The sequence below is a fragment of the Lotus japonicus genome, chromosome 4 (assembly GCF_012489685.1).
Source record: "Lotus japonicus ecotype B-129 chromosome 4, LjGifu_v1.2".
In the NCBI taxonomy this organism is placed as follows: Eukaryota; Viridiplantae; Streptophyta; class Magnoliopsida; order Fabales; family Fabaceae; genus Lotus; species Lotus japonicus.
In genome coordinates this window covers 8,945,369-8,964,527 of record NC_080044.1, presented here as the reverse complement: position 1 = coordinate 8,964,527, position 19,159 = coordinate 8,945,369, and the positions used below count along the sequence as shown (strand labels likewise).

The 19,159-nt window shown below is 35.8% G+C and overlaps 2 protein-coding genes across 2 annotated transcripts; one reads left to right on the top strand and one right to left on the bottom strand.

The window, feature by feature from the left end:
* Nucleotides 1–421: 421 nt before the first annotated feature.
* LOC130710234 (kinesin-like protein KIN-12D) lies at nucleotides 422–15,736 on the bottom strand. The gene is made up of 38 exons (XM_057559427.1): nucleotides 15,469–15,736; nucleotides 14,801–15,383; nucleotides 14,499–14,654; nucleotides 14,332–14,415; nucleotides 13,611–13,730; nucleotides 13,361–13,474; nucleotides 13,183–13,275; nucleotides 12,887–13,047; nucleotides 12,725–12,799; nucleotides 12,537–12,624; nucleotides 12,397–12,455; nucleotides 12,235–12,298; nucleotides 12,092–12,157; nucleotides 11,821–12,009; nucleotides 10,976–11,080; nucleotides 10,658–10,893; nucleotides 10,509–10,578; nucleotides 10,353–10,415; nucleotides 10,020–10,064; nucleotides 9,855–9,934; nucleotides 9,693–9,741; nucleotides 7,165–8,835; nucleotides 6,606–7,052; nucleotides 3,849–6,398; nucleotides 3,508–3,615; nucleotides 3,307–3,428; nucleotides 3,085–3,172; nucleotides 2,911–2,985; nucleotides 2,495–2,737; nucleotides 2,320–2,418; nucleotides 1,984–2,058; nucleotides 1,849–1,907; nucleotides 1,638–1,749; nucleotides 1,447–1,557; nucleotides 1,159–1,329; nucleotides 1,006–1,071; nucleotides 793–912; nucleotides 422–707 (listed from the first exon to the last, which is right to left on the bottom strand). Exons 2-38 carry the CDS (start codon nucleotides 15,380–15,382, stop codon nucleotides 570–572), a joined length of 8,754 nt encoding a protein of 2,917 aa, XP_057415410.1. The 5' UTR covers nucleotide 15,383; nucleotides 15,469–15,736; the 3' UTR covers nucleotides 422–569.
* Nucleotides 15,737–18,042: 2,306 nt separating this feature from the next.
* LOC130713818 (disease resistance response protein 206-like) lies at nucleotides 18,043–18,810 on the top strand. The gene has a single exon (XM_057563628.1). The coding sequence runs from the start codon at nucleotides 18,069–18,071 to the stop codon at nucleotides 18,612–18,614; it is 546 nt and encodes a 181-aa protein (XP_057419611.1). The 5' UTR covers nucleotides 18,043–18,068; the 3' UTR covers nucleotides 18,615–18,810.
* The last annotated feature ends 349 nt before the right edge of the window (nucleotides 18,811–19,159 follow it).

Genomic DNA, 19,159 nt, shown 5'->3' with positions numbered 1-19,159 from the left:
ATAGGCTCATGGGCAACCCGTGAAACTGGCTTTATGTCCTTACAACCACAAAAATAAAAAGGGCACTATCAAAATTTTAAAGATAGAGAGAGCTTGATCTGCTTTTTGCTTAGGGCTTATGCACTTTTCCCTGCCTGCAATCGAATGGAGGGGAGCATCCACTTTTTTGTTTGCCCTTTTGTTTAAAGAGAGAAGTCTATTTTCCCGCTTTTTCTTTTTAACACATGCGCTATATTTTAATTAAGTTTTGGATCGCCAAACAAAAAGAGATAAATCATCAAAGGAGGGTACCAAAAACTCTATAATATAACTGGTAAATAGAACTCTTCTATAACTGAACGCTTTCATTTTGATTTTAACTTTCCCAGATTAGGCCATAGAACTCTTTTATAATTTTTTTTTGAAAGAAAACTCTTATAAATTAATAATAATAACAATAATTTCTCATTGAGCTATACACAGTACATACATGTTATTTACAGGTTAATAAAAAAATAAGCCATGTTGACCCCCAAAAAATTGCCATGAATGGGGTAAATACAACATTAGGCACTAATTAAAACACTTCACTATCGATCAAAATTTGAAAGGAATGGAGCTTGGGATGCCCTTGTTGGAGTTAAAGGATTCTCCTCAGGTCTTGAGTTCAAAGGAGAAACTTGTGGCATGAGCTCTGATAATCGAACCCTTTCACTTATAATTTTATTCTGCGTACAAGTAAAACATCCTTTTCTGTTAGCTCTTTAAAATTTCATGCAGAAAGCTTTGTATTCGAATTCACTGCACACATACCTTAAACTTCAAATCTTGTTGTTCCATTTCAAGAGAAGTTATCCTATTCTTTAGCTCCTCTAGGGCCTCCTCAGCAATAGAAGGATTCACATCCGAAAGTGGTTTTGCTATTCCAGCAGCCTGAACATAAAAAGAGCATAACTGAGGGTTAGCATATTGCACTGGAAAAGGTTAGGGGCAGAACAAGAGCCACACGTCATCATTGTTGCTAACCTTTAGAACATTGGTAGACAATTTCAATAATTGCTGTGCTAATTGTACTTTCTCTTCCTCGATCTCCTGCGGCATTATTCACTCAAATATTAAAATTTCCATTATGTTTACTCAAATATCGACTCAGCTCAATACTTTACATATTTCCATTACCTTCACTTTTATCCTCAGACGTTGCTCCTCATCAAAATCAATACATGGTTTGTCCCCAGCAGAAGCACGAAGACGATTAAGGTCTTCTTTGACACGAGAACGGAAGATATTTGCCCTCCGTAACTTTGCACTGAGTTCTTCGTTCTGTGTCTTTAACATGTTATTTTCTTCCTGTGGCATTATTCCATGATAATTAAAGGAAATGGAATTATAGAAATTGAAGATACATAGGATACTGGATTTTTTATCACTATAAAATACTTTCTCAAACGGTATATTGTTCCTCACCTTAATTTTGGCATGATGATGAATACGTTGCTGAAGGTTTTGCTGACCTGACAGCTTCTTCATTTCTTCCTCCAGTTCAATTACTTTATTCTTTTTACTTACATTTTCCATCTGCAATGAAGGCAGCAAGGTTCACTAATTAGAATCGGGAATTTGTACCCAAAAAGGGAAAAAATATTTTAATCATCTACCTTCAACATTTCATTTTCAGTTTTTAGCAGCTGGTGTCTCTGCCGAAGGTTTTCCAGTGCAATTTGTGCAGCTACTAATTCGGCTTGTTTTCTATCCATTTCTTGCAGCCATCTGGCAAGTAGTTTGAGAATCATAAGGGTTATGTATGTAAGAAAGAAAAGCTCTTTTGACATCTGGGATTCGGTTGGCAAAAATCTTAAATTTATTTACCCTTTCCTCTCTTCAATAAACTCATTCAGCTGCTTCTTTAGTTTAATAAGCTCCTTTTCCTGAATGCATCAAGCAAATCAGTTTAACTATGTTTCAGCATGGTAACAGTGTAATATTATTCAAAGTTTACACTACCTTCTCTTGAGGCTCAAGAGTAAGAAATTGAGCTTTTTCTGTAATCTTCTCCACTTGTTGATTATCCAATAGTGACTACATTAACAAAAGAAAGTTATAGCAGAGCTTCATCGGTCAAATAGAAATACAACGGTTTGAGAAAACTTTTCTTTCATTTCACATATCACTAATAATTACAAATAATCTCTTTCTGTTCACTTTGTTTTATGTTTTCAAATATTTGTACAAAAAAATGGTGATTATATGACAACTATTTGAATTTCCTCTATGTATCATGAACATGAAATATAATAACAGAAATATGCCATGAAAATCGCTTGGAGTAGATGAATTTACCACATAAGTGGACATATCCAGCTTTACACCAAGTAAATCTCTAATTACATCATGGGTCATGCTGTCAGCAGCTGCCAATCTGGCTTTCAATGAAAATATCTGGACAAGGAAAAAGAGGAAACATACTAAATATGCAGTTAACATGTGAAATATGCAGTTGAAGAGAAATGCCTACCTCTTTCTGTTGACATGCTGCCCGGGATTCTAGTTCTTCAATACGCATTCTTGAAGCAGATAGCTCCTCAACCTTCTCATGTTTTATCTGTTGTGCCAAGCCCAACCCAATACATTTGAAAGGAGAACCAGAACCACGTGACTTGGTGCCATTCTTCTCAGACTTGCTTGACAAAGCATTGGTGGAATGGGTAGAAATCCCCTCAGATTTGACTTGCTCAGCCATGGCTTCCAATGCTTGGAACTGATTTAAATTTTAAAATAAGGATACATTTAATATTATAAAACTATAAATAGCCTGATTTAAATTTTAAAATAAGTCTACTATTTACATAATTGGTATCTCTATATATTATAAGTTTATTACTAATATGACATCCAAGAACATTATATTCAATACAATTACTAAAGTCTTACTTTCTGCTTGTACTCCTGTGCCTGTGCTTCAGCATGCAAATTTATCTCTGAAATATGAGCTTTCATTTGTGCTATCTGTCACGGGACCAGCCAAAAAAAGGAAATGGTAATTTATCTGTGAACTTCAATCAATAAGAGATAATCAGTCATGTACTAAAATACCAAGTAACCAACCTCTGCATCCTTTCCTGCTAAATCCCTCTGAAGAACCTGTATGTTACTCCGGGCTTCCTCAAGTCTTTTCTCTTTTTCATCCAAAAATCTAGAGGAATTGAAATAGAAACAGAAGATTACTTTTTGTTTAAAGATTAGCATGCCAGATTCGCAGATTCTTATCATATAGATACTGCCACATATACACAAAAAAGGCATATAGTTGGAATGAAGGGACTAAACCTTTTTATGTCATCATCAGTATTCCTCACATTTTGCATCTGATCTTTTAAGGCATGTAGCTCCAATTCTAGATCTTCTCTTTGCAGCCGTTGTCGTTCTGCTTCTCCTTTAATGATGTCAACCTGACCAAAATACAAGGTGAAATGTGTAAGAAAGTAAACAAGTTTCCTGTCAAATATTACCCAAAAAATGACAACTCACTTTGTTTTCAAGAACATTTACAGTACTTTCCAATTCCTCAACAGATCTTTCTAGTAGTTTCACCTCTGCTTCCTTGTCTTCAGCATAAATTTTTCTTGTTTCAGCCATCTGTAATTATTGTAACAAATTTCAGTCACAAACAAAGTAGAAAACAGTCATTTAGCTAGATCACAAACATTGTCAGGTTATTATCATCATAATTGTACTACATGGAATTCTCATTCTCAACTAAGATATGTTCCATTATACTCCATAAGACATGATACTACAGAAAAGAGTTCTTCATCTACTAATGTCATGGATGAAAACATGCCGCCTCATTAAATCAAATAAAGCATTACCTTCTGGGCTTCTTGTGCAATTTCTTCATTAGCTTCAACTTGTGCTTCAGCTTTTTCAAGCCTTTCTTTGAGACAAATTATCTGAGCCTGAAGTTGATCCCTCTCATTAGCGAGTTCATCCACATCACTACTCAGGTTTTCAATTGAATCATTCATTTGGCTAAGAACACTGCTCATTTCTGATATTTCATCTTCTAAACTCTCTGTTATCTTCATTCTCTCTTTTAGCTCATCGTCAGCCAGTTTTCTTGCTGCCAAAGCATCTTCAATATCATTTCTAAGCTTTTGATTTTTACTGACTTCCAACTTAAGAACCTCACGTTCCTGTGAGAGATCCAACTCAAGAGCTGTAATTATGTTTGATTTATCCTGCAACTGAGCTTCAAGTAATTGACAACTCGCAACAACATCAGCAAGCTCACCAGTTTTAACATCAAGCTCTGATTCTAATGCTTCCATTGTAGCCACCAACTCCTCAATTTCATCTTTTTGGTCTTTACTGTTAGATGCAGTTTCCTGTAGCAAGCTCAAATCATACAGTAATCCTTTTATTACTTCGTCCTTTCTCGATAACTCAAGCTGCAGTAAGCTCTGCATTCGAGCTAAATCTGACTCTTTTAGGTTCAGCTCTTCCTTAAGTCTGAGAGATGAACTTTCCAATGTGTTGTTTGCATTATTTAACACTTTGTTTTGATGCTCAAGATAAGAAATCTGATGGGAAGTAAATTCAAAAGCAACATCCCTCTCTATAACAGAACCAATTACTTTATCATAATCAGCTTCAAGATCTAGAATATTATCGAGCAGTCTTTTCTTTGCCTCCTTCGCCTCAACAAGTTCACCCTTCAATGCATCATTAGAATAAGTAACATCCTTTAACACTGTGTTTTGATGCTCAAGATAAGAAATCTGATGGGAAGTAAATTCAAAAGCAACATCCCTCTCTATAACAGAACCAATTACTTTATCATAATCGGCTTCAAGATCTAGAATATTATCGAGCAGTCTTTTCTTTGCCTCCTTCGCCTCAACAAGTTCACCCTTCAATGCATCATTAGAATAAGTAACATCCTTTAAAACTGTGTTTTGATGCTCAAGATAAGAAATCTGATGGGAAGAAAATTCAAAAGCAACATCCTTTTCTATAAGAGCACCAATTACTTTATCATATTCAGCTTCAAGATCTAGAACCTTATCGAGCAGCCATTTCTTTGCCTCCTTAGCCTCAACAAGTTCACCCTTCAATGCATCATTAGAATAAGTAACATCCTTTAAAAACTCAACATTTTGTTCAAGTTTCTTGTTTACTTCACCCATTTCAGTAATCCTTAAGACGTTCTCCTTCAATTCCTTTGACAGGTCTTGCCTCTCCAATTTTGCCTGCTGAACTTCTCTTCTTAGAAGGGAAACTTCCACTTCCTTGTCCACCAAAATTTGTCTTGCTAACTCAGCATCTACCTGGAAAATGATTGTTTCTTTCTTCAATTGCTCAATTAATATAGCACACTTGACAAAATGCTCCTCCATATCAGCCATTTGACTTTCCATATCTTTTATTTTGGAAGAATGAATGAGTAACTCAAAGTCTTTGGCATACCAATCTGCCATAAAAAATTCAGCTTGAGACTCAGTAGCTTCTACTTTCTGTTTGAGTAGATTCTCTTGATCTAGAAGGGATGTCACAACATCTGAATTACTCAGATCCAATTCCCTCATCAAGATAGCAAGTTGGGATCCCATTTCATTAGACCTTTGCAACATCATCTCCTCCTGAAGCTGTAGGTCAGATATGTTTTTAGCAAAAGTGTTCAGCTTCATAGTGATCTCTCCAGCTTCCACTTCTTTGCTGGTGATGCGATCAAAACTGTTCTTGATGTCAGCCAGCAGTTTCCCTTTCAAGATTCTGCACATATCTAGCTCTTGTCTCGTCCTAAAATTGTGTTCCTTCAACTCACTTATGACAGAGTTTGATTCGCACAAACCATGAGAAAGCAAACCATTTTCAGCATGCATCCCTGTTACTGTTTCCAGTAGAATACCCATGTGACAGAGATGAAGCACAGACATAGCACAATCTTTAAAAACTATCTCAGACCAGATCTTTTCAAGCCATGGCTGTATTAACTTGGTAGAATATAAAAATTGAGACTTGAAACAATCTAAATCAGGAGCTAATGACATCAAATTTTCTTTCATCGTAAGCTGGACCTCTTTAATGACATCGTCCAGCATCACTGCTAGATCCCTTGTTTCTGCAAGATTTGATTCAACAAGATCCTCTATTTCCTGATGCTTCAAATCAACAACAGTTTGTAAGCTCTCAACCTTGCTGACTAATGTACTCTTCTCATTTAGTAATGTGACTTCACTTTCTTTCAATCTTTCAATATCAATCTTCATTGACTCATTAGCTATCACTAATTCATTGATCATCATATCTGCTTCTTTCTTTGTATCTTGGGCTTCTACAAATTTAGCAAGAATACTAGACGCCTCTACAGCTTTCTGAGCTTGAATGACCCTTACCTCACCAACTTCAAGTTCATGTAACTGCAAAGAAAAGAGCATAGAATGTCTAAGAAGTCGTTGAATTTAGCATTTTTCATTTAACCTAAACTGTCTATCAGTAACGAAAGAGGACAAGTATATATCACAAGATTAACACTAAGAATGATATAAAGCAAACAGGAATTTTCCATTCAGAGCAACAAAAAACGTTTAACACTGGATACTATATTTAATTCATAAAAGGATAACCTCTTTCGTGTGATACCACTGGGAAACGGCTTCTTTCAGGGGTTTCTCCATGTTTCTAAGTTTGCTACAGAGTACATCAATCTTGACTTCAGATTGCTGTTCAAAGTGTCTCAAAGCCGACAGCAGGGCAAGTATTTGAGCTGTGAGGCACTCCATGCTTTGCCGACTCTGCTTTTCACACATTGACATCTCCTTTTTCTCTTCATGCAATCTGGCCATCTCATCTTGCACTTCTTTTAAGCTTTCAAGTGCACATTCTATTTCTTTTCTTAAAAGTATGATGGTGAGATCTCTTTCATGTGCATCCTTACAAACTCTTCTAGATTTCTGATCTTTCTTATCATATCCAGTTTCAGCCAATTTAGAGGGTAAGTCAGCAGTGTCAACTATAGACTCTTCAACAGAAAGTGGATCTGAATCATTATTTTGATGAATTTCAGAACTTGTCTGCAACAAGGCCAAAAAAAATGCTAAGTAAAAGCCAGTCACAGACCACAGCCATGAATGAAATAAATGTTACATTAGCTACAGCAATCTATGAGAAACAGCATTAGCTTACCCTTGGTTCACCATTATCATCATAGTATGACGTCCTTGAATTTCTATCATCAAGACTTTCAGAACGGTCTGTAAAGGAGGCCATGCATGACCTAATCGAAGAGACACCATCTCGTAATGTCACTAGTTGCTCCCTTGTCTTCGAAATGGTGTTTTTTTCAATATCTTCAAGCTCTTTTTCCAAAGCACAAGAATGCTCTTGCTCCTCAGACAGCTTCTGCCATAATTTGTTATGTTTTTCCTGCAATTCTGCTATCTGTCTCTCTGCTTGTACAAGTGAAGTGGATTGATCAGCTAGAAGAGCATCCTTCCTATCATTAGTCGCTGCTAGTTCACTGAGCAGAATATCCTTGCACTTTATATCATCAAGGTAACCAAGATTTACTTCTGACAATCGATTCACAACTACAAAAGCAGCCGTTGCACAGCTAGATGCTTTTCTTACACGACTTCCAGCCATTATCAACTCCTCCTTCAGCTGGGTCACAGTAGATGTTTTTTCACTCAGCTGTGATGTCAACAGGAGAATTACTTTCTCTTTTTCTGTACACTCCTTCTGGTGGACTTCAGTAATCACCAGTGCTGCACTTCGTAAGGACTTCAGCATACACTCCATATCACTTCTTTTACTGCTTGCATCTTCCAAACATCTTCTGAGTTCATCAATTAATAATTCCTTTTCAGATATTTTTCTAACCACCATACCAACTTGTTCAGAAATCCAGATCCTTTTATGTGGAAATGAATTACTTATATGGCCAAGTTCATCAAAGGCATCAACAAGTGCCTCACATCCACCAGCAAGAATCTCTTCAATCTCAGAGGTTAATAGTTCCCATTCTTCTGCCAGTGATCTGAGTTCTGTATCTCTCTGCCCAAGCTGTTCACTTAAACTTTGGTTATCATCAACAGTAGTAAGCAATTTTTCTTGTATCTCATTCAATTCAGTTTCCAAACGAAGTATACTCTCTTTCATTTCCATTTCCTTCACATGACTATCATTTACCTGAACCTGGAGCTGGGCAAGTTCTTCCTGCATACAGACAATCACCTCAGCAGTTTCAGCCTCAGCCTGCCGGCGGACATTATCCATCTCTTCCTCATTAGATATCTGGAATGCACGATCACTTTGGTACAACATGTTCATTTGCTTAGCTTTTTCCAGAGAGTCATGCATCCTTATGAGTTTTACCTGTAAAAGGGACTTATTTTCAATCTCTGAATGACTTGAAGGAGAATTGTCTCTTAACTCTTTAAATGCAATTTGATTATTCAAGGCCATTATTTCACGCTCTTGTTTTGTCATAAGCTCCAGATAATGGCTATTCTTGTTCCTCATCTCTTCTATCTCTTTGATTGATAAAATTTGTTGTGATTCAAGGGCTTCAATAACAGATTTTGACTCTTTCAGTTCGTCATTTGCATCTTCTATTTGTTTGCTCGTCAACAAAAGCTTATCTTTTGCAATTAGAAGCTCCTGATTTAAGCATGTTGTTTGCTCCTCCAATATGCCACGCAGAGTCCTCTCTTCTGTCAGAATGATCTTTAATATATCTAATTCCAGGTGCAAATTCAAGATATCATCTGTGTGTTTTAACAATTGAGGTTCATGGCACACTCCCATCTTTGGTGGAATTGTTTGAGGTTCATCCATTGATCCTTTTATAGAAACCTGAAAATAATAATCATACTATACATTATTTCACATAGGACTGAATTACCATGCCTATAGTGTGTTATTCCACTAGCTCATGAGCTTATTGGCAAAAATAGAGGTGATTCCTTCTTACTCTTCTTATTTTATAACCCTCCCCCCCCCCTCCAAGACTCCTTCGTTTTGAAATAATGATTATTGAAATATTCACACAAAAATTAAATACAACTACTTTATTAATTTTAATGAAATATAACTTTATTTAATTAAATAATAGTCGAACTTCAATTATATTATATTATCTCATTTCATTTAATAAAATTATTAAAAATCAGAATAAAATTAAAAAATTAATATCATAATTTTTAAGATGATAAGCAATTTAAAACAAATTAACATAATAAATATTTATTTTAAAATAAATATTATTTAGATAATGACATGTAAATAAAGCATTGCTAGATAAAAAAAGAAAAATCATATAAATATGCTATTTTCTGTGATTTTCCAATTTTCAACAGTTCAACTGCTACTTTTACTATGTTTCAAAAAAAACTGCTACTTTTACTAAATACTTCTAATTAATCAGCTAGCTTTAATAGATTTCAACTAATACCTTTTAGCTAGAAGCTAGTATCAACTTTCCCGAATATCGGTTAAAAATAACTTGTAGAAGATTAAAAATATATTGCGTAAGAATATATTATTAGCCTAGATATTTATATTCCACACTTGCGTGAGTCGAGGTCAATAAATAATCATGTTTGAGACCATAATTAGTCTTCCGTGTAAACAGCATTCACATTCTCCATATCTCACTGATTTATATATGAACATGACCAAGAGCTGCTGTAACTTCAGAATTAGAAGACTACCTTTGTGGCATCTGTGCTGCTTAACATTGAGTGAAGAGAGTCTAGTTCCCTGTATTAAAATAAATATGAAATGAAAAATATTAGATTTTACATCCAAATTCTAAAGCTTCAATCTACTAAGATACAAGAAAATGAACTTGAACAAGAGAATAAAACTCATACCTACTGAGCTTTGCATTCTCCTCTAAGCAATAACTTAAGTTACGCCTGCATTCTTGTAACTCCTCAAGAGTATTTTTTAGCTGCAGTCCATATACAGAAGAGGTCACACATCAGAATTTTGAACAGAAGAAAACATCAAATTATTTATAAAGGAAGGAATAAAACCTCTAGATCAACAGAATCATTTTCTTTCCAGCAGCATTGAGCATTCTGCACCAATGGTAATTAATAGAAACTGTTAGAAATATTAGTTTAGCCTATACATGAACAATCAATTAGTAGAGTTGATTGCTATTCTGGTAATGGCTATACTTGGTACCATACTAAATAACTAATACAAATATATCCTAGTGTGGTCTAGTTTAGACACAATTCAAGCATACATTCTGTTTTCAGGTAAAACGTTCACAAGAACTAAGAGAAACAGAGAACAGGCAAAAAGGGAAAGAAATGTTCAATGGATGGAAACAATTAACTGCATCAAGAAAATAGCATGACCTGAGGTTGAATGCCATAGCTGGAGTTACTCTGTACGGAGTTTCTTCCGTGAAATTGAAGCAACTGCAGAACAAAGGTTTACCAATCACAGAAGCTTCAGAACAAGGAATCTATTAAGGAAAACATTTCTGTACAAGATTCTACCAGGACATGTACCTGTTCCGTTAGAGAAGATACTTCATTCAGAAGATTCTCTCTCTCTCCTTCTTCATAGAATTCTTGATATCTGTGATAGTCATGGTAAGGAACTGCTAAAAAGAAACGGCATTTCATAATCATTCTATTGAGAAAAGAAGATATATGACCTTCTAAGTTGGTCTTGGAGCCTGATATTCTCCAAAGCAAACCGGGTAACTTCAGGATTTTGATCAATTTTGCCCTGAAGTATCTGAATCTCATCAGAAAGTGCTTTATTTTCTTCCTGCAAAAATGTGTCTGTAGTAATAGATCCAGCAAGTCGAGATTCCAGTCTACGAATTTTATCTTCACGAAACCTAAGCATCATTTTGCAACTCATAGAATCCTCCTCTCGTTGACGAACCTGAGTAACAATGTATTTATGGATAAAAAATGAGACAGTCAAAATATAAAACTACAACTGCGAGAACTTGTAAGAGAAATACCAAACGGTTTAGTTGTTCAATTTCTGCTTCAAGTTGCTTAATTGAAAATTCTGCCTTCTGCTCCCTTCTCAAAGCACCAGCAAGAGTTGTCTCCAATGATTTTAACTGGGGCACAAAAGATTTTGAATATATAAAACAAATGGAGTTATCGTAATAAAACTATATTGTAGCTTCACCGAGATGCATACAGTGGTATAACTTGCTTATAGCAGACTAGCTGTAGATGTTAGTTTAGCCACAGAAGCTATCAGGCCAATGCACAAGACTTTGTGACATGTCATAAGCCTTGCAATCAGCCAAAGCCCACTCTCCCGAATGCAAAAGCATAATCAAAACTCTTCATTTTACGTGGGATGGTTCTCTCTTATATAATATAGAGCTTATAATCTTCCAAAATATGTACTATTCGAACACTTTTACAGTACAAAATTGACTAAGTGGAAATTGCCAACATTGGAATCTCAACTGTTTCTTTGATGACATTCCAATAAATTACAGATTCTGAATCCAGCTGGAAGTTAGACATGTAAGGAAGATATTGATAATTTGCGGTCTAAAGATTTTAAAAAACAATTCACTGTTAAAGTTTGAAACTTATTGGTAGCAAATTTATCAACAGTTGTTGTTAGCTGCTAAATCCAAATTAGGCTATTGGCTGTATAATGTATTAGGGTAGGAAGATGGTCACCACTGATATAACACATGGTGAAAAACTAAGGGAATGCCTTCAATTCATTATATCTTGAAGAACAAGGCAGAAAAATAATAGAAACAACCAGTTCGACCATCAAGAATTAATTCCATCAATTCACTAGACCTTCAGTAACAAGCCAAGCCAAATATACCTGTTTGTGGGACATTCTGATGCCCTGGGATTCATGATCAAGCATATTATCATCAGGTTGTTCAAACAATTCTGGTGCATCTTCTGAACAACAGTCTTCTACTGATTGTTTCATATCTCTGACAGATGCCAAAGAAAATGACAAAGACCTGGAGACATTCTGACGTTGTTTGAGCGAAGAAAGCTCCTCCTGCCCATATATATTTTAAATTGAGTTAAGTTACAAACTATTAACAAACGAAGCTTAAACTGCAAGAAATAATTGGGACTACCTTCAAAAGTCGAATTTGATGATGTAAAGCCATTACATCCCCAGAAGAATCTTCATTCACCACAGCCTACAAGAACCGAAGGGATATTGGTTGATGAAATTTCCTTTAAAAATAATTCAGACTGATCATAGAATGGCACTCACATTATTGAGAATTAGTTTTGCTCTCTGAGCAAATTTAAGTGTATTCAATGTTTCAGCAGAACAGCTGCAAAAGGAAAAGAGTAAAGGTCCATTCCATCATACTTTTATGGCAATGTGTAGAATTTCGAAGAGGGAAACTTAGTTCTGAACAAATGAACAAACCAGATAGAAGGGCTGACATTGGCAATAATCATTGTTTTCGAGTTTCCACCAAGAGAATCCTACATTTTATGCAAAAATAATTTATGAATAAAAAAAATCCTGAGAATGAACAAGTCAAAGGAAACCAGTAGACAATCAACCTGAAGAAGAAACGTGAGCCTAGAGTCTCTGTAAGGGACATGCCTCTGCTTCCCATTTGCCACATCTACTAGTATCATAATAACATGACTGCAAGCATGATTAGGGAATATTAGTTACATAATGAGTAAGCATACAAATTTTTTTTATCTAAATAAATTGAAATCTTTATGTATTATATAGTACATACCCCAAGGTAGATAATGATTTATTGATGTTAGCTGCTTCCTTTAATCGCTCTCCCTCAGCACCAGAAGTTTTCTGTCTGTTATAAATGATAATTTGGTAAGCATATACACATACAGATCCCAAGCTACATTTGGTTCAATCAATCAGGAAGTTAATACCATACCTTTCTGAACCAGCTAGATCAACCAGGTTTAACCTCGCAAATCGGTAATTAGTTGTAGAGTCCTTTTCCCATGTGCTTTCAATTACACAAGTAAAAACACTGTGGGACCTACTGCTTTCTCTATTCATGTTTGTTGCTGCAACTTTTCTATTTGCAGAACCCTACAAGTCAGAAACTCCAGCTTAGTGCAAGAAAGTACATACCAGTTGCAAATCTATGTCGTCATGCATTTAAAGGAGAGGAATTTGTTTGGTGATGTCTCAAAATGAACAAGATATAGTCCCAAAGAGTAGTACCTGAATTAGAAGTCTTAAAATGTCACTCACACTTTGAACTTCATACTCTGATAGATTTTCAACATAAACACCCTTCATGACATCCTCTCGCAGCTATCAAGAAGAACAAACAATGAGAAATAACTAAAAAAGCTTTGACACAATGACACTCATCTGAGGAGGGAAGGATTACACATACAAGCAAATTGGTGGATGATGGATCAAGTAGGTCCGTAATTTGTTCATTGTAAATCTCCAAGAAGGAACACTTGCAGTTGTATTTTAAGTTCTCATCTCTTCGACTTTCCTCTTCCTGTAAATTTTGGGGGAGAGGACAAGAGTATAAAATAAAAACAGGTATATGGATTAATGATATTTAGTCTGTACTGACCACAAATATCGGTTTCTTATATACATAAAGCTGAAGAAGCAATAAAAGATGAATTTACAGCTTGGATCCTGGCAAACAGAAACTCGAATATACGTGGAGTCATTCCGCGATGAGGACTGGGCTTCACATCTAAATGTTCTATTTCACCGAGCATGGTATGTGTTTTTCCACTTCCTGTCTGCAAAATTAACCAGTTCTTTCTTCATCTTGCAGTTTAAAATATGAAAAACGTGGATACCTATCATAATCAAAGCACTCTCACTTGCAGTCCATGTCTAATTATATCACACAACGTCCGAGCACTGAGCACACAGTATCTCAATAGACAACAGCGAATTGTATACATGACCACTTTGAGAAAATTAATTCAATTTATGCATACAGAGCTATAGTATAGTGCTGATAAAGATAATAGAAAACAGATATCTTAGATTCTTCTGATTACAAAAATACTCCCATCTCATTACGTAGTACTGCACACAGCTAGTGATATAAGCAGCCATTGTTAACTGAAGCTCCTAACTAACCCAACATCACTAAATCTCAAGGGTATGCCGCCAACACTACCGTGGATTAGAAGTGCTATTACAGACAGTACAAATTTTGAATCATAGTAATAGCCAATAGACATTATTATATTAGAACCTATGCAAGGAAACCTGTATACCTACACGTTAACAAATGCCTTACATTGCTTATAAGAAAGAGTATCAATTTTAACGGAAAAAAAATGATGAGATAATCTCAACATGAAATAATGGCTTAGTTCAGGATAGTACCTGCCCATATGCAAACATACAACTATTGTATCCTGAGAGGCAGTTCTCCACCATTGGAAGACCAGCCATTCGGAAAATCATTTCCTACAAATCGAAAATAGAACTCAACAACAACGTCATCCAAAGAAATTCATACATCAAACTTTTCTTCTCAATGTTTAACACACCTGGTCTACTGTTTCACATGCAACATGGTCAAAGGTGAACCGTTGTTCCGGTTGCCCAATCCAAGCAATGCTCTGAGAGCTTTCTTGCTTCAGGCATCTGCTATAGCCGCGTGTGCTCCGCTCCATGCTGTTCAGAGGACGAACACGAATAATAACCTACATACAAAGCAAATCCACATCACAATAAGCATCATAAAGCAACAAATTCTCTGACAAATTACATCAATTTGGCATTCACAACAATCATATCAACAATCAAATCAGACATGTAATCTCTCTCACTCGCTCACTCATTCACTGACCTGTACATTGTGATTAATCCAGAATGAAGAATCTTCTTTGAGATCGAAGTGAGGCACTTCAACCGTGTTAACAACCGCGGGAGGAGCACAAGCTGAACTCGGAAACCCTTTATACAACGCGGCATAGTTGTTCCCTAATCGAGCACCGACCGCGCTCCCCTCAGCCTTGCTTCGAGCACTCGAGCTCGGAGGAGGCTTACTCGCACTCTTAGTCGGAGTGCTCTGCGTGGAATTACTCTTATTCACACGAGGAGTCGCCGCATAACCAACACAGCCAGATCCTCTCCTATCATCATTCAACGACACAGCCTCATTCTTAGACCACCCAAACCGCTGCTTCCACTGTCCTCCTCCTCCTCCGGCTGCATGCTTATCCGGTGTTCGAATCTCAGGCCTCTTAGTGGTAGTCTTCGTCGGAGTCCGGTCGATCCTGCTTCCGATACTCACATCCGGCTCTTGAATCATATTCAGCGGAGGTCTAGAGCTTTCTACAAATCTCTGAGCTGCTGCGGATGAATCCGAAGGGTCCACATTCTCCGGTTCTTCGTGCCTCCTGCGCGGGAACTTCGAATCCCTCAGCATTCTAGCAAGTGAAGGAAGGAAGAAACAAACAAATTAAGATCAGCACAAAGCAAAAACCAAATGATTCAAAGTGCGATTTGCAGTACCTGAAGGAGGAATTGAAGAACAAAATCCCGAATCGACGAATTTGAGAAGTGTAGAAATTGCTACGGATTTTGAGATTGAAGTAGAATGGTTAAGTTAAACATGGATTGAACATTGAAGTTAGAGTCACAACTAACAACTCTGTTTCGATGTGAGGGTTTGGTTTTGGGGGTTTTTTCCGGTTTGAAATGGAAAGGGGATTTGTGATGAACGGTTGAGATTTGATGAGGAATTCAAAATTGTGTGAAGGAGAATGAGATCGCGGTTTCGGGATTTGAATTGCGAGGGGCATGTTAGTCATTGAATGTGTGGGGCCGTGATTAAATGCAGGGATTCAAATTTTTAACGGCTATTAATGGTTCGAACACACGTGGGAGGGGGTTTGAGGTCAGTACTACAAGTCTTGAACACATTGTGCTTTGTTCAAATTTACAGAGAAAATATTTGGTTGAAAAAAAAAAAGAGAAAAAAAGTTGTGAAAAGATTCTACTCATGAATTAAAGAAATTGGTTATAGAGTGCTAGTGAGTTTGCATTCAATTATGAGCATGTGTCCTTGAAGAGGGTTCCACGAAGGAAGAGGGGCGTGGTTTGGGAACACCTTGGCTTAGTGGAATAGGATAGGTTTTGCAGGATAGTAGTGGTGAAGTGCGTGGCTTGTTCTCAAAGTCCATGGGGTTGTTGTGGGCTTATGAGGTGGAGGCTATTCGACATGCATTGGACTTTGGTAAGAAATATCATGTTAGGCATGTTATTGTTATTGTTAAGAGTGATTCAGCTTTTTCAGTTGGGTGGGTTGCTCGTTTACGCCTTGACAATTACTGTGGGATATGTATTTGATTGATATTCTGACTCAGAATGTGGATTGTTGATGTGTGGTGCACATTTACGGGGAAGCTAATTCAGTTGCATATTTTTTTAGCTAAAATAAAACTGGTTGAGATAGGGATGTACCATTGTGGGCTGCGACAACGAATTTGAACGTGTATTGGAGGCTTCAGTTGATGTCATTTGTCTACGTTTAGGAGCTATGTGTTCACACTTATGTTGACTTTTTAATTTTTTAGTTGTTTCCTTTGCTTATGTTTTTTTTTAGGTTCTTGGTCCTAGCTCTATGACGTTTTGTTAGTTTCTAGTTGTTAGGTCTTTGGTTTTGCACGCTTCAGGCGGGTTCTTCTTTTGGTAGGTTATATGCGGTTGATAGGAATTGTTTGATTCTGTTGTCTTTCTTCGATTGTAAATGAAGACCTACCCAAGGTAGCATATACAGATGTTTTTTAATTTGTTGGGAGTTAGAGCAAGTTTGAGTGCTTGTGGGGTTTGTGTTTGAGGTTTTTGGTTGGGCTTTGCTAGTAGGATTCTTTACGAGGTTTTTTGGTTGTTTGCCCTGTAGTAGTTGGATTTTTACCAGCTTTTTTTTTTCTTAATCATTGTACTCATTATTGAGAGGGGATGTTTCTCAATTTCGTATTAATATATATCTCTTTTTTTTTTGTTACACATTTTTTTGTTACACATTTTTTTTTGTTACAACATATATATTTCATTTTTGAAAAAAAGATAAGTACTTCTATTTTTGGAAATCCAAATATTAATTAATAGGAAGGATACTAAGCTCGGAAATATGACAAAGGGGATAAAAAAAAATTCTCAACCATCCAAATATAACAGTAATACTTAATACATTTTTTATATATGAAAAATAGTAACCATTTTTACTTATGATTTTTTAAAAATTTACTCAAATTGTGATTAAAAATTAAATTTATAATAATTTACTTTAAAAAAGTTGTGAAACTAATGAATCGAACTGATCCAAATCGTTTATCATCAGTTTGGGTTTGAAAATTCTTTTGCTGACAACTGAACCAAATCGAACCAATCAATTTTAATTGGATCGATTTCTAGTCTCACCTAAAACTGGGTATATGTTTCATCCACACCTCTCTTTTGAGGTGGAGAGGTGGAATGATAAGAGAGATAGGAAGAAAAAAAAAAGTAAGAGAGAGAAAATATGAGATGTGATAGATGATAAGATGAGAGAGATAGAAATAAAAAGAGGTGGAAATGAAGTATTTAAAAAATGAGGTGTGTATATATCATTACTCACCTAAAACTGGTCTAAACCAAGCCATGAACACCCCTAGATACAAGACATGATGTCATTATATAGGGACGTACTAATCTGTACTCCACACAACTATGAACTACCCATTAATGTTTTCTCCCATTTAAACTCAAAGAATCTTAAATAATTGATATTTTCTCATACTTATAATTGGTATGCTAATTCTTAATTCCTGGTAAATAAAGAAATTAATTAATACTTATAATCCAATTTAAATAAAAAATAAATCTAAACAATAATATAAATTACCCTAATTAATTACTTTAAAATAAGAACAAAATATTATAAGATGCCCTAAAATATGATCAAAATATTACAAGATTTTTTATTTATTCTAACATGTACTAGTTCTTTTCTCCTTCTCATCCAAGTAATTGTTTTCAACAAATTGCAATCTTACTTTCACTCCTTATAAAAAGGACACTAGCTCAGCGTTAGTGGTAGTAGTCCCAATTGATTTCAAAGTCCAAGAGTAATGGGTGCCAAAATTGCACTCTTTGCTTTCTTCATGTTCTTTGCTTTATGTTCTGCCACCCCAACGAAACCATATACACCATGCAAAAACCTTGTCCTCTACTTTCATGACGTGCTTTACAATGGAGAAAACGCAGCCAATGCAACATCAGCAATAGTAGCAGCTCCACAGGGTGCTAACTTGACCAAATTGGCACCTCAATTCCACTTTGGAAACATAGCAGTGTTCGATGACCCCATCACATTAGACAACAAATTTCACTCTAACCCCGTTGGAAGAGCACAAGGTTTTTACATTTACGACACCAAGAACACTTTTACTGCTTGGCTTGGATTCACGTTTGTTCTTAACAGCACAGAGCATCAGGGATCAATCACGTTTGCTGGAGCTGACCCGATTCTGCAGAAAAGCAGAGATATCTCTGTTACTGGTGGCACTGGAGATTTCTTCATGCACAGGGGAATTGCTACCATTATGACTGATGCCTTTGAAGGCGAGGTTTATTTCAGACTTCGTGTTGATATCAAGTTCTATGAGTGTTGGTGATCGATCATATGAAAATTTCTTCTTACTAGCTACTAAATTATCAAATTAATTAAGCTAATTAAGGTCCCTTTTAAGTTTTGCTAAATAAGTGTGTTCTGGATTGGCTTAGTCACTTATATATGACTACTTCCATTCCCATCAATATCAATATCAATATCAATATCAATATATATTAGAAAAGAATAACTTCTAGCATGACGTGTCGCTCTCACAGGCCAAGTTAGTGATGTGTCGCTCCCAGATTAATTCTCACCTAATATTTTACATGTAAGCTCTTTCTCCTTGGCCCCACTTGCCACATGTGCCCTGATTTTTCCTTACCTTATTACTCCTTAATAAAAAAATACATTTTTAAATTTTAGATTTTATTAGGATTTAGGTTTTTTATTTCTTGATTTTATCTTAATTTATTTTTGATTTATTTTTAGAGTATTAATTAATTTTTATGGTATTTTTATTGAATTTTCGGATTTTTAATTAATTCCGGATTTTATGAGTTTTTATTGTGATTTGCTAGATTTTGACAGTTTTTATCTATTTTTATT

Bases quoted from the DNA above. Each gene is read 5' to 3' on its own strand.
- LOC130710234 (XM_057559427.1), bottom strand. From the start codon at position 15,382: ATGCTGAGGGATTCGAAGTTCCCGCGCAGGAGGCACGAAGAACCGGAG. The intron at 13,475-13,610 runs GTAAATTCATCT...CAAAATTTACAG, and splicing joins TGTTTGCCAGGATCCAAGCT to GAAGAGGAAAGTCGAAGAGA. The intron at 13,048-13,182 runs GTACTACTCTTT...TCTGACTTGTAG, and splicing joins TTTTAAGACTTCTAATTCAG to GGTTCTGCAAATAGAAAAGT.
- LOC130713818 (XM_057563628.1), top strand. From the start codon at position 18,069: ATGGGTGCCAAAATTGCACTCTTTGCTTTCTTCATGTTCTTTGCTTTA.